The sequence below is a fragment of the Cherax quadricarinatus genome, chromosome 71 (genome assembly GCF_038502225.1).
Source record: "Cherax quadricarinatus isolate ZL_2023a chromosome 71, ASM3850222v1, whole genome shotgun sequence".
Taxonomy (NCBI): Eukaryota; Metazoa; Arthropoda; class Malacostraca; order Decapoda; family Parastacidae; genus Cherax; species Cherax quadricarinatus.
The window spans coordinates 20,034,322-20,050,458 of record NC_091362.1 but is presented as its reverse complement, the minus strand read 5'-3'; the positions used below and the strand labels follow the sequence as shown (position 1 = coordinate 20,050,458).

Here is a 16,137-nt window from a genome sequence, read left to right as displayed (position 1 = left end):
TTATTATGATTATTATTATTATTATTATTGTCGTTCTTGTTGTTATGAATATAATAATGGTATACAATACCGACAAGAAGATAAGTAAAAAATATGTGCAACAGTTAGGTACCTTTACTCCGAAACGTATCGCCTGCAAAGCAGCCTTCATCAGTCAAATACAGAAGGGAAGGGGGCGAATATGGTGACAGCAGAAGCAAAGGAAAGGTAAAGACGACGTGATCAGTCCATCGACCTTGAAGAAGTACTTTGAGGTGATCAGTCCCTCAAGACTACCTCCGGACCGAGGGACTGACCACCTCAAATTATTTTTTCAAGGATGATGGACCGATAACATCATCTTTATCTCTCCATTGCTTGTGTTCTCTCCACATTGGCCACCTCTGTTTTCGACTGGTGAAGCCTGCTGTGTAGGCGAAATGTTTCGGAAAAAACATATCTAATTGTTGCACATGTATCTTAATTAATTATTATTATTATTATTATTATTATTATTATTATTATTATTATTATTATTATTATTATTATTATTATTATTATTTATTGTGCACTTTTTTGTATTATATTTTGTAGTCTCACTTCATATATATAAATATATATATATATATATATATATATATATATATATAAATATATATATATATTATATATATATATATATATATATATATATATATATATATATACATATATATATATATATATATATATATATATATATATATATATATATATATATATATATATATATATATATATATATATATATATATATATATATATATATATATATATATATACATATATCTGGATATTGTAGCAACAGATCTTTCTCTCTGTTAATTTAAGCAGAATTGAGAGCCTCGACTATCCCTTGTTTTGAGTGTTTCATGCAGGTTTAGTGCTCATTCCCTGAGATTGATAATCATTACACTGTTTCTGCATTTAAGTCGATACACAAAGAGTGCCTCGAACTCCTGCGTTCTTCACTTCTGTAGTTTTGCAACTCACCCGCCATGAGTTTAAACCCCACCCGTTTTGTGGTTTCTTTCTGTATGCTTTCCAGTTCCTTCTTCTACGTCACTGTCTTTCTCCTAACCTTCTTTTCTGCCTCGTGCTTGTCTTCTTTCTCCTTGTTTAACTTTCTCTCTTTTTCTTCCCTATTCTTTCTCTGCTTATTCCTTTTTTTTTTTAATCTCTCCTCAGACTTGTCGTCTTCTCCCTCTACTTATTCTACTTCTCTGCCTCCTTATCTTTTCTTTCTACATATTTTTATCTAAGCATCGTCCTCTTTCTCTTCATTCTCCTCCACACCTTGTTTGACTATTCCATCTTTCTTCTCCTCCTCGTCCTCTTCTTCTTCCTTCTCGTCCTCTTCTTCTTCCTTCTCCTCCACACCTTGTTTGACTATTCCATCTTTCTTCTCCTCCTCGTCCTCTTCTTCTTCCTTCTCGTCCTCCATCACCTCCTCCTCCTCCTCCTCCTCCTCCTCCTCCTCTTCTTCTTCTTCTTCTTCTTCTTCTTCTTCTTCTTCTTCTTCTTCTTCTTCTTCTTCTTCTTCTTCTTCTTCTTCTTCCTCCTCCTCCTCCTCCTACTCCTTCTCTCCCTTCCATCCCCCTCCCTCCCTGGCTTCATCTCAACTTACTTCTCATCCCAACATGTTTGCCTTTCACCCTGCTTGACCTGCGACCCGGGCAGCAGCGCCCGAGGATGGAAGATTCACCCGACGCAGCGATAATAAGCGACGTGAGGCGCATCCCAATTGTGACCTCATAAATACCAGGGGTTCGAACCATTGGCTTGCCTCTCTCTCTACACCCGGCTGCAGCCTCCGACTTGGTTCCGTTCTCTCTCTCTCCCTCTCTCTGTCTCTGTCTCTCTCTCTCTGTCTCTCTCTCTCTCTCTGTCTCTCTCTCTCTCTCTCTCTCTCTCACACACACACACACACACATTTTCCTAGCAAGAAGAAACTGAAAACAAATGTTTGCTTTGCAGGTATTTTAAACAAGTACTCTCAAAAAAAAAGCAAGGATAAATGGCTGGCAATGACACGAGGTTTCTCTTTGATATGTTCTCGAGTACGCAGCGCCTGCTTGAAACTCTCCCGCTATTGTCCCACTGTTAGTCACTCACTAGACAGAAGTGAGAGTGAAGCCTTCAAATTACCCACTCCTACCCCAGTTTTAGGGGGGTATGGGAGAGAGTGGGATGGATAGCCCCTCCCAGCAAAACCTACAGAGGTGAAGCAGTAGTAAAGATGGAAGAAGGCAGCCAGCCAGCAGGTCAAGACTCGACTGAACACACGGTCATGACGGTCGGGGTAAAAGCCGGTCCGGCTCACGACTTTTGCCTTTCACCCTCGTCTCCTGAAGAATTGAAATTTCTTTATTTTTGTACCTTATTATTTATTGTGATTTGCGCCCTATAATGGAGGTAGCACGAGAGGCACATGATCGATGGAGACGCTGGTGAGGACGTTCGTCTGCGACAGATGTGTGTAAGGTGTTTCGCCTTAAATTAATTAATAGCTTTTAATTTGGCTCTTCGGTAGGAAAAGTTTGTGTTTAAGGACAAGTACCGCTGTGGGCGCTGCTGTCCGTAACAAGTACCAAACTATTACTTCTGTATTAATAAAACATGAAATACATTTAATGATTGAGGAAAGCTTGGCTTTGTTTTCTTTTTATTTGATTTTTTACTCTGTTACTGCCTGTTTTTCTCTTTATTCATGTTGTGTATCTCTGTTTACTTTATTCACGTTCTGGTTTTGTTTACCTTATTCACGTTCTGTTTTTGTTTACCTTATTTATCTTCTATATCTCTCTTTACTTTATTCACGTTCTGTATCTCTCTTTACTTTTCTCACGTTCTGTTTTTGTTTACCTTGTTCACGTTCTATTTCTCTGTTTACTTTATTCACGTTCTGTATCTCTGTTGCATTATTTGATGTTACCTTTTGTTGTTGCTTTAGTTACCATTTTCTTCGTTTATTATGTGTATTTCCCTATTTATGGTTAACACTTGTTACTCCCTGGTTCACCACATACTTGCTATCCGTTTCCCTGTTTATTCCATTTACTGTTTGGGTCTCTTTCATTCGCAAATTGCTTTTTCTTACCTCTTATTTCCTCCCTTGTTCATTTTACTTCCTGTTGCACTAATAGTTTGTTTAACCAACTGATTTTGGTGTATCCACACTTAGTTTTACCTCTGGACTCTCTCTTCCTTAGATCAAACTTGATTACCTCCTGTTCTCTAGGCACTGTGTGACCTCTTAAAAGTGTAACACTACAGGGTGGGTCCTCTCCCCCATGTTGCACATGGGTGGGTCCCCGCCCAGGGTCCCCGCCCCCATGTTGCACGTGTGTCCTTTTCGTCAACCCGTAGGTAGGTTGAAAATGGCATAAAATACCGACAGTGTCATAATTAAGACACAGGGGCAACAGTTAGGTATCTTTATTATTCAAACTTTTGACCTACACAGTAGGCTTCTTCAGTCAATTACGGAGGCAGCGGGTATAGTAGTGAAATGAAGGTGATGTTATCAGTCCAGAAATATTAAATGAGGGGCTGGGAAACTTTATACTTTATATGTCCCTTCCAGGAAAGACACATGCGAGGTATATATAGGAGCACCTTGATGCCGGTGTCAGGCTCTTAAATCTCGATCAAAGGAATTGAAACTGCTATCACTACGCTTCGATCTACCCTGCTTAGTTCCAGTTCCCCAGTCATTGTGCCACTGCATGACACGTTGAGAACTTACCGCGTCCGTAGAGCAATAATAATAGCAACAATATTCTCTAAGTGTTGCTGGGTACGCCAGAAGCTGGGAGTCATTTCCAGCAACACAGAAACACAAACACCTGGTCAGGTTTCCTACATGATGATTTGGTTTCTTAGAGGACAAAATGCCTGGAATATTGTATAATAGAGTACAAATATGTTTTTACTGTATTAATATTTTATTGATGTAAAAAATAAAGTGCTTATTACAAAACTATTTACCCGGAGAGGGTTTCCGGGGGTCAACGCCCCCGCCGTCCGCTCTGACAGTTTTTCCACAATTACACAATGAATTTTTTCCGGCTGTTGAACTGTTCAAATATTATTTTAAAGTCTAAACAAACTAGCAGGATGTGGCCATTTGTATACATTCTGGTGAGTATATTCTTCTTGCTGCGGGTACATGTGGAGGGATATATATATATACTTCGGTTTATATACGATTAGACTTTATTAATCCCAGTATGTCCATATTTAGGATTAAAGTTTTTTTCGATCGGTGGTGAGAAGGTAACCGTGCAGTCTTAATGATCCTCGTGCAGTCGATAGGCTTCAAACCCCATTAACCAATCAACCAGGATATATACTCAGATGGGTATTTTTGTTTCAGCCTATATATACTGAGAGTTTACTTTTATTCTAGGTAGTAGGTTGGTAGACAGCAACCACCCAGGGAGGTACTACCGTCCTGCCAAGTGAGTGTAAAACGGAAGCCTGTAATTGTTTTACATGATGGTAGGATTGTTGGTATCTTTTTTCCTGTTTCATGAACATGCAAGATTTCAGGTACGTTTTGCTACTTATGTATATATATATATATATATATATATATATATATATATATATATATATATATATATATATATATATATATATATATATATATATATATATACCCTTCTGGATTTTCCTCTATTTTCTTTCTAGTTCTTGTTCTTGTTTATTTCTTCTTATCTCCATGGGGAAGTGGAACAGAATTCTTCCCCCTTAAGCCATGCGTGTCGTAAGAGGCGACTAAAATGCTGGGAACAAGGGGCTAATAACCCTTTCTCCTGTATATATTACTAAATTTAAAAGGAGAAACTTTCGTTTTTCCTTTTGGGTCACCCTGCCTCGGTGGGATGCGGCCGGTGCGTTGAAAGACGAAGAAGTTTACTTTTATCCCTGTGTTTGGTATTAAAGTATTCTTGTCTGGTGGTGAAAAGGTTACGTGGAGCCTTAATGATGCTAGTGTAGTCGATATTTTGAAACCCTCACACACACACACACACACACACACACACACACACACACACACACACACACACACACACACACAGTCAGGAGCTGAGTCTCGACCCCTGCAACCACAATTAGGTGAGTACACATACACACACACGCACAGGAGCCAGGACCTATGACTCTACCCCTGCAACCCCAAATAGGTGAGTACACACACACAGGAATTTTGTTAGGTGGTGGGAGTAACTACAAAGTTCAAAAAACTAGATATAATAGCATACACGACTATTACAACCTAGGATTTCAAATGGCCTGTTATCCCAGGTGTAATGGGAGCAAATAAACACAGTAGAAAAAGTTTAGACTTATATTATCCTTCACCAATTATAACAGCAATATGTACACTATGTACAGTGATAAATATAGTGCACTCCACGGTAAGCAAGGCAGAAATAGAAGCCACAAGATAGCAGACCGTGCTTCAACCAGCTCTAGAGTGGGAATGACAAGGGCAGACAGGAGAGCGGTATCCACATAACCTCTGCGATTGTCAATCCCACCTTCTTATTGGCTAGAACCTGGTCACTAGTTGAACGATGGGGCCCCATCATCAACTCTTAGCAACCTGGTTCGCTGGTTGGGGGAGATAGCCTGTAAATGAGGGTGTGTCCATGCGCCGAATAAAGGTTACGTACTCTTTGCATGCCACAACGACCCTAGAAGGAAAAATCAGTCATTTATTACACTGTGCAAGAATGGTATATAATACCGACAAGATGAAATTAAGACATCTGGATATCTTTATTGTAGACGTTTCGCCATCCAGTGACTTTGTCACTACAAATTCCAGGACATAACTTGAAGACAGTAGGACTATATACAGAAGATGAGGTAATCAGTCCCTCAACCTAGGAGTAGGTGCGAAGAGCACCACGACTATGGTGCTCTTCGCACCTCCTCCTAGGTTGAGGGACTGATTACCTCATCTTCTGTATATAGTCCTACTGTCTTCAAGTTATGTCCTGGAATTTGTAGTGATAAAGCCACTGGATGGCGAAACGTCTACAATAAAGATACCCAGATGTTGCACATGGGTCTTAATTTCGTCAGTTATTACATTATTAAAAGTTAGGTGTCCGGGAGCTGTGACTCGAACCCGAGTCACACACACACACTCACACACACACACACACACACACACACACACACACACACACACACACACACACACACACACACACACACACACACACACACACACACACACACACACACACACACACCAGGTCAACTGTTTCCTTCGCACAGTGCGAAAAGAGATGCCAGGTAAGGCAGTTATTGCAGTCATTAATCAGCGCAACCTGGCTTACAATGGCCGCAACCATAGGAGACTGCGGGGTGCCGCACTCTGGCCGAATTTGGACCACACTCGACCACACAGTATCAACAGGGGGTCCTCACCTTCTCGGTCATCCGCTAATGAACGTAGACGAATTGACAAGGACTCTTCATGTCACCGTGTAAGGTAGGAGGAGGTAAAACACAGCATCAATGATGCTATCTTGATTGTATGTGAATTCTTACTATGGAGATATATAAGGATAACGAGAAGAGAAAGATGCAACAACAGAGAATATTTAATTCATAAACGTCAGTAGAATAACGGCTACCTATGCTTTATTGAATACAGAATTATGTAGACTAGATACATGCATGAATACTAGATGATTCAACGAATGAATATATGCGTGAATGCTAAAGGACATATATACGCTAGCATACTAAAGTATGTAGGTAAATGGCTCTTCAATATTCTCCTTTGTATTGGACTGATGAAGCCAGTGTGGGGCGAAACTTTTCCTCAATATACTTAAATGTCATACTGAAGTATGCCCGCTGCATAACTTTTACAAGATCGAGAGCGTCAGCTATGCCAGGAATGCCCCCGAATAAATGGCATTCTCCAGAAATAACTATGATTCCAACGATTCCTATTTTTTAAAAATGCCATTTAAAATTAGGAAGTTGCACTAACATAGTCTGAAGTTATCAGGTGTCATAAATCATGTGGAATGTATCAGCTGTATTAGTTTGCAGAAGTTTAGACGAGGTTTTCTTCAGTTACGGAGTGAAATTCACCATCAGACTTTATTTAATAAAACTGGCAAACGGGGATTTATACAGCTCAATAACAGCGTGTACTTTGTTTTCTGGAAAATACACCAGGGCTGAAAATTTAAAGCCGATCGGAAAAAGCATTCTCTAGCTGCCCCACAGATTTTACCAATTCTAAGTTTTTTTAAAACTAATTTAGAAATATGCCCGCATACAAACTAAACTTAATGGGTTTTATCCTATCCGTAAGATGCACCAATCACTAAATACTTAAACCTGGTTTAACGGGAATAAATAATTAAAACAATTTTCTATGTAAAATTGGCAAATATGTTCCTACGTACTTTAGTTTTAGTCTTCATCATCATCGAATCACGATGCATCTTTTTTAACGTTTAAAGCCAAGCAGCAGAGGCTTTTGGAAGTTATCGAACCCTTTTCAAAAATTTTGGAGAATGGGTTGTATGACTTTGATCATTAGGACACCTACAAATGCCAATAATTACCTGAACTTTGCCCATGATGCCGTATTCTTGTGTTGCCAATAATTACCTGAACTTTGCCCATGATGCCGTATTCTTGTGTTGAAAATCTGACGATGATCAAAATCTATCTCTTTATTTGAAGAACTGGAGCTAAAGTCTACTTCCTCAGAACGAACCTGATTACATCTTATCCTTTCCATTCCCATGGTGATGTACGACTCTCATGGGTCAAGGGATTCCCAAAGAATACCAAAATTATACCCAAGAATGTACTATTATTACAATTAATAATACAATTATTCAGTTTCATGCTGTCCGTAACCTACGAGTTCTTAGGGAACCAACAGTTTTGTAATGATGGCAGAATTACGGGCAAAACGTTGCTATAACAAAAGTCACATTAGTTGCATCTGTATCCATTTACTTACCAACAGTCTATTTGCAACAACAAACTGATGGTACACTGACTCGTATGTCACTGATTGCATGGAACTGAACTCTCTAGTTAATGTTGCTAATTAAAGCTTTAATGAAAACATCAATCATAGCCTTAATCTCTTCTTAAATAGCCTTCACTACATCAATAATTTACCATCACTATCATAAAATTGAACCATTAGCCACGTCGTTCCCCTATCCACCTTACTGTAGCCTCATCCAAATCTATAAGTGGAGCCAGAGACTTCTTTTCCCTATCTGAGTATTGCAAACGCACTTCGACGTAAACACTTGATCCACAGATTCTCTTACTTTCCTAACCCAGTTTCGTTCATCCTCGATTAAACATTCTATACTTTCTATTACTCGAAAAAAATCACATGCACTTAACCTCGTATATTCTTCATACGTATTCCCCTGTAATTCTTACATTCTCCTTTGACCTTTCCTCTAATACAAAGGAACTGCGAATGCTCTCAAATAATCTACGGTACTTTCCCTTCTTTTATACATACATGGAACAAATACACCAGCCATATAAGCAAGTAACCCCATCTTTTTTTTGAGCATATTAGTCTTAATGTCGTCCATCTTTGTTGTTTTTCAAGTAACATGTTCCTGTTATTCACTCATGGATGGGTTTGTCTGTGTATAAGATATATCACCAGTCTACTGCTCAAGGGTTATTAAGGCTACATGTAACCTGTGTACTACAAGACAAGGGTAATTAAATCACTAAAATAATGATTAAATTCAGGGTATATACACTTGGTTATACGCACCTTGTTGCTATTTAAGCCAAAATCGCAAGTTTTACCTATTCGGCACAACATATGTATATATATATATATATATATATATATATATATATATATATATATATATATATATATATATATATATATATATATATATATATATATATATATATATATATATATATATATATATATATATATATATATATATATATATATATATATATATATATATATATATATATATATATGAGAGTCATACAGCACGACGAGGAATAGTGAAGGATCGATCCTCCTTCCTGCATTACATAAATAAATAATTCGTTTGAAGGGCTAAACCAACGTAGGTCATTCGTGTTTTGTCATGAAACATGATGCTTGATGGTGGGACATAACATTCATAACAATCTTGTGAGCACTCAGCTCCTCCTTGTCTGTGGTGGGTATCTCTTGTTCCCTACCCAACGAGATTACCTGCTGGGAAAATCGCACAGGTTAATAGATAGTCTGGCAAATGGTCCTGTATTGTTCATGTACAGTTTTCTCTGCATAAATCTCTTCCTCTCTCTCTCTTTTTGCTTTCACCTATTATTCTACTCCTCGTTGCACGTAATTTCTTTCTCTTACATTGTTTTCATTCGCTGTTTGCATATATTTTTTTCCTTTTTTGTTTACATTTTTTCCACCTCTCTATCTCTTTTGGGTTCACTCAAGTTCTCTTCCTTAACTCTTAACCAGCGTTCTTTTTTCCTTCCATCATGCGTACTTCTTATTATAGCTCCCGTTTGCGTCTTCACTCAACTGCGTACCTCCCTTTCCCACCTACTTGCGCAGTCCCCAGCTCCACCTACCTGCATACTTCCCTTCCCAACCTGCGTATTTCCCTTCCCATCTACCTGCGTACTCCCCACCTCCACCCACCTACACACCTCCCTCCGCACCTACTTATGCGCCTCAAGGCAACACCCACCTGTCTACCCCCCGGCAATGCCTATTACACATTAATCGTGGCAAAATTAGCATGCCTCTGCGAGTCATTAAGGCTCATTACGCAGTCAGGAGTACAGTGGCCACGTGTATAATGCAGAAATACTTATTAAAGGTCCCAGGAGAGCAGCTGGAGGTTGCTGGTGGATAATAAGACCAACGGCTCTTGGAATTGTGCAATCATCCTTATACGTGTAGGAAACAGCAAATTTGACAGAGAGGTTTTTTTAAAAGGGTTAAATGGGTCGTAAAAGCGCAGGCAGCAGAGTTTACATGAGTACACACACACACACATACACACACACACGCACATACACACACACACACACACAAACACACACACACACACACACACACACACACACACACACACACACACACACACACACACACACACACACACACACACACACACACACACACACACACACACACACACACACACACACACACACACACACACACATACACACATACACATACACACACACACACACACACACACACACACACACACACACACACACACACACACACACACACACACACACACACACACACACACACACACACACACACACACCACGATAAAACAGTATGTCAAAACTGAATAAGTTGCAATTACCTCTCCACTTTGCTCTGTCCTTTCTCACGGCTCTCTCTGCTTCCTCCTTAACCCCTTCCACCTCTTTTTCCTCCTCATACGTCTTCTAATTCCCTCCCTCCAACTCTTCCATAGTCTCTACGACCACCTCCTTCAACCCTCCGTCTTTTGTTTTGAGTTTTACGAACGCTACGCTATTATTATTATTATTATTATTATTATTATTATTATTATTATTATTATTATTATTATTATTATTATTATTATTATTATTATTATTATTATTTTCGTAATGGCTGTTGATTCGGCAACAAAGGAAAATAAAGTCCAGACGGTCAGTAAAGGCACTAACAGAAAAAATAAAGACAACACGTGAGAGAGAGAGGCAGACAGACAGTAACACAGAGTAAAAATAATAGTGTTACCTTGTGTACCTCTTTGCAACCACCCAACACTAAGCTCCAAACATTTCTGCATTTCAGGTTGTTTATTGAAGACAGAGGGGAGCGTCGCCCCCTGATCCTGCGCCCAGGCCATGGTGCCCGAGCATGACACCCACCTCGCCAACCACCCTAACAGCATGTCCAGAGAGGTACGTGCCTGAGTCAAACCCTGAAAAACCCGAATGGATTTAGGGCTTCCCCAGTCAACCTAATATAAAAAAAGTGCTGATGTGTATCGTTAGATATTCCAATTATTTTGTTATTTTAGATCATTTTGTTATTTTTTAGATTATTTTGTTAATTTTTAGACTATTTTTGTATTGGTTGGATTATTTAGTTAATTTTTAGATTATCTATTCTATTATTTAATTCACGAAGGACGGGCTAAATCCGCAATTTATTCAGAGTTTCGGGTATGGGAGGTAATCAGGTTGGATGCAGTGAAGGGAAGGGTAGCCCTAGGAATTAGGGCTTGAAGGATTGTTAGGGTTTAAATGTCTACTAAGTACACGTAAATTATTTTGACTACGACTCGCCTGTTCTTTAAGAAGGATTATTAAATACTTAAAAAATAAGGAGATAAAATAAGATGTCATTGTGTGATTCTTCATTGTAATTTTAGCTGATTTAGTAATTATTCTTGAAATATATAGTTTACTGTGAGTTAGTATGTGATTAAATTTTAGGTCTCCGCGTCTCTGTGAAAAGGCATTATTTAGATTGACAGATGATATTTTGCGGTATTTATATGATGTTTTACGATTATTTTCTGTTCTCTTTGACAGGCGGAGGTGCCACCTGAGCAGTTAGAACCAGTGGACCTGAGTGTCAAATCTAAGGACGACCGATTGGCTGAGCCTCAACTTGGCCCTGGTCATGTCCAGCCTCTCCCCAGGCTCCCTGTTAGTCCCTCCGTCCATGGACAACAAACTGGGCCACAGGGACCACTTCTCAGGCTTCCTCCGTCCTCTGTCAATCGCAGTTTTCACCCTGAGCACCATGGGCCTCCTAGGCCTCCCTCTGGTCCCATAAATTACAGCCCTCTCAGGAACTCCGGTGATAAAGTTCGTAGGCTACCGCCGGATGATCGACCTCCAGTGATAGGTGAACACAGAGCCCCAAGCATCCCAACACAGAAAATGCTGTGCGAGAGAATACGTAAAGAGTCAAATGATCGAGATTTAAAAGAACGAGTGCAGAGGCATCATGGTGACCACTCAAGTACCCTCTCTGGAGAACCGAAAGCAGCTGAAGAGAAATTGCAAAGAGTTCCGTGCGACAGAATACCAAGAGTGTCTGTGGAAAACACACAGAAAGTTTCCGATCGCGGGATTATAACTAAACGTTCAGAGTGTGAAACTTCCACTTTGGCTTTGAAACAATTATCAAGTTATACAAAATGCAACGTAGAGGCTCGTGTGTCACCCAAACCTTCGATAACTTACAGCATCACTGTACCTTCCACTACGCACACACAGTCATCGTCATCAACATCGTCATTACCCGTCCAGCAATGCGTGACGGCGGAGACACATCTAACAGCGGTGACCTCTAGCTCTTCTTTCACCAGTAAAAAATCTCCTAAACATTCCCCGAACCGCAGCGGCCTAGTAAGTCTCGATCTACCAGGTCTCCAGATGGGTCTTCCCCTCCAAAGTACCAGCTTTCCCTGTATGAGCCCTGAAGAGTTGGTGGGCACTAGTAGCTCACCTCTTCGAAGTAGTGATTCGTCTTTCCTACTACGTATGTCAAGGTTCCCCGCATCTCTGCCTCTACCACTTGGACTGGATCTCACACTCAAATCTGGTAGGTAATGCAATCTTTGTTTTCTAATGCTTTCTTACAAAAAGAAACAGATATATTCGGGTATATTAGAATATTAAAATGGTCTTAAAGGGTTTTATTTAGTCCCATAATTTATATATATATGCATAAGAGGGAGGTTCAGTATAAGATCTAACCTGTGTCACATGGATTGGCCCAGTAGTGATATTTTCGTCTTGTAGCCAAATGTCGTGGGTCAGATCTTACACTGCCCCTTGACCATCTGCAACTTAAAGTGATACATCAGTTGTTTAAGTGTATATTTTTAATTCCTTTTCCAGAGCTAGGCAATAGCCCTATAGATACACTCAACATGAACCTGGAGAGCGCTTTCCACAATGGTACCTCGCCCTTCCTGTCCTTGCAGAGGATACGTGAAGCATCATTGTAAGTATTTCAGTTTTATCGATTTAACATGACATGAGAGGAAAATCATGTATGGAAATGTTATTGGGTAAAATACTTTCATTTCTGTATTCTTTCACTTTCTACCTTTTTTCTTAAAGTAAATATTCTCCATTGGATTGAAGTCACAAATAACCAAAACAATAAGTTCTACAAATTATAAAATAAAGATATTCTAAGAGTTGAGAAAAAAATATTATTTAACAAAGTCGTATACAGTAGAGCATACCAACTGACGTGGCCATGTAACAGTGTAATTATAATGGTTCTCCCTGCAGTAAATAGTGATTTTCTGTCATATATTTTCCCTTCATTGTGAGACTATCAGTGTGGTAATGACTTCAATGGTTACAAAACCTTAATTGTGTGCCTAATACATTTCCTATAGTGCAATGTTTACAAGTGTTCACATTTTGCCCAACAGAGCGCTCTACGGGAAACGGTCCTTAAGTGAGAGTCCGTCTCCACCACCCTTGTGTAGCTCGTCTGGAAGCCACCTGGCTTCTCCGCCACCTCAAACCACAACACTTACCTCATCCACCATTTCATCGTCATCGTCATCTTCGTCGTCGCCTTCATCTCCACCAGCGGTAGCTAGGCCTCCAGGCCGACCACCTCCTTCGTCTGCGGACTACTCAGACGCTCTAAGACGGCGGAAAGCACATCGCTGTGACTTTGAAGGTTGTGAAAAAGTCTACACTAAGAGCTCACATCTCAAGGCTCACAAACGTACTCATACAGGTATGCTGGAAGACATTTCCTACTCTTCCTTTAAAGTTATCTTGAATATTGTCACACACTATTTCCAAGTCCTTATCAATAATTATAAACACTGTGTATATATTTTCCAGGAGAGAAACCATACCATTGCACATGGGACGGCTGTAAGTGGAGGTTCGCAAGGTCTGACGAGCTGACGCGCCACTACCGTAAACACACGGGTCAAAAACCCTTCAAATGTCAATTGTGCCAGAGGTCCTTCTCCCGGTCCGACCACCTGTCCCTCCACATGAAGAGGCACTGAGAGCTGGAGATTCCGCCGACTCCTATGATCTAGTTCATCTTTTTTTTCTACTACGTGGATAAAGTGTGGAGTAATCCTACCGTATATTCCCTCAGCATCGTGATGTTTTGAGGTGGATGGTCTCTAGCTTCAGGTACTGTCGTACATAGTCCTTTTGGAAGGATATTAGTGCCAGGTGTGGTCCCATGGAGCCCTTGCAAACAGCCTGAAGGCGGGTATATAAGAAATACACCCGATTCATCACATTTACACACTGTTTCAACAGCCTAAGTGAACCGCTGTTCTGGAAATACCTTTCACTGCGGTTGTATTGAGACAAACTTTCAAGCCTGTGATAGGTCCGTGCCTGTTAGTGAATAATCTACTGAGTATTAGTCACTCCTTATATTTTCGGCCAATATAGTTAACAGAAGCACAACGGCGGAATCTTTGTGTTCAATCCCACAAATATCACACCAAGTTAAAACAAAAAAAAGGTGTTAATGACTGACTTTAAACGATCTCAGAAACAATTAAAAGTTGTTTTTAGTGTAATAGATGATAAACATTATAGAGTGATTTAATAAAATATTTATACACGGTTAATATGCCATATTTTCATAGAGGTTCATCAAGCTTGGGGTTTCTGCATTACTACACGAACTTCAGTCAGTATTATTTGCCAGTCAAAAGTTTCCCCCCTGGCTATAATCGCTTGGCATAATTAGCTGTGGACGGCTGACGGGGCTGGTGGCGCTGGTTACGATGGACGGAACTAATGTCATTGGCGACAATGGACACAGCCTGTGGCACTGGCGACGGTGAGCTGGTGGCCCAGGCGACAGTGAACAGAGCCGGTAGCACTGATGACTGTAGACACAGCCTGTGGACCTTGACGACCATAGAGCCGGGGACAGTGACGACAGTGGACAAAGCCGGTGGATGAGCGTAGTTTCGACACCTGACAATAAGCATATCAATTAATGATGGTAACACCCACAGATGAAAAACAAAAATTAGAAAATATTGGCATCTACTTATAAAAGAAAGCCATTATTATTAAAGTCTTTGGCTCAGTATTCCTGTGCCACTTCACATGGCCTCTAAGAGTGATATGACGCAATGATGAAGGGTGAAAGTACTTTTGTATGAGTGGTTTTATTTCATATTTGTTCTCGTTACTGTGAAATTATTGAGTAATTACTTACTTATATATATATATATATATATATATATATATATATATATATATATATATATATATATATATATATATATATATATATATATATATATATATATATATATATATATATATATATATATATATATATATATATATATATATATATATATATATATATATATATATATATATATATATATATATATATATATATATAAGAATGAATGTTCTCCATTTATGGGTTCTACTATAACATGAAAAAATAATCCTATCATATCAAATGATTTATGTAACAAGGGTTAAATGTAACAGATTCTAGTGATGAATGGATCGAGGAAATGAAATTATATTTGTAACAATGGTGCTAATAATGAAATATAGATATATAATTGTTCACTATCTTGTGTTACAAGCAACCTGTCATCTATCTTTACAGTAAGAGCTTAGATGTTTTTATTCAATTTTTTATATACATTTTTTTTACTGCCATATATTTATATGGAGTGATTTTTAGCCAGTACAGTCAAACATGCAGCGTATTTTATTTAAGTTAAAAAAATATTAAATGGCTTGATAGATATATTTATACGAAATAGCATTTAATGCAATTTTAATATTTTTCCTTTAACTAACTAATCAACTTTTCTTATCCTTTCCAAAGTTCACTTAATAAAATATTTATTACGGTTTAGTTAATATTATTGGACATCAATGAAATATAATATTTCATAATGTTTGCACTGCTCTTGGATGAGTTAAATTAAAAAAAAATATACGTAATATTGACCTCTTTGCCACAAGACTTCGCAGGAAAAAAAGTGGGAATGTTCTGGCTAAAAATCACGACTTATATACATGAATTAATATCTCAAGTGGTTATCT

The 16,137-nt window shown here is 38.9% G+C and overlaps 1 protein-coding gene across 1 annotated transcript in view; it reads left to right on the top strand.

The window, feature by feature from the left end:
* The window catches only part of LOC128700364 (Krueppel-like factor 12), a 50,572-nt gene extending 35,312 nt beyond the window's left edge, over window positions 1–15,260 (top strand). The window contains exons 2-6 of the mRNA XM_053793519.2: window positions 10,877–10,986; window positions 11,623–12,643; window positions 12,943–13,048; window positions 13,491–13,807; window positions 13,918–15,260. Coding sequence (XP_053649494.2) covers window positions 10,930–10,986; window positions 11,623–12,643; window positions 12,943–13,048; window positions 13,491–13,807; window positions 13,918–14,090 — 1,674 coding nt within the window. The 5' untranslated portion in view covers window positions 10,877–10,929 and the 3' untranslated portion in view covers window positions 14,091–15,260. The remainder of the gene's footprint in view (window positions 1–10,876; window positions 10,987–11,622; window positions 12,644–12,942; window positions 13,049–13,490; window positions 13,808–13,917) is intronic.
* Window positions 15,261–16,137: the final 877 nt, after the last annotated feature.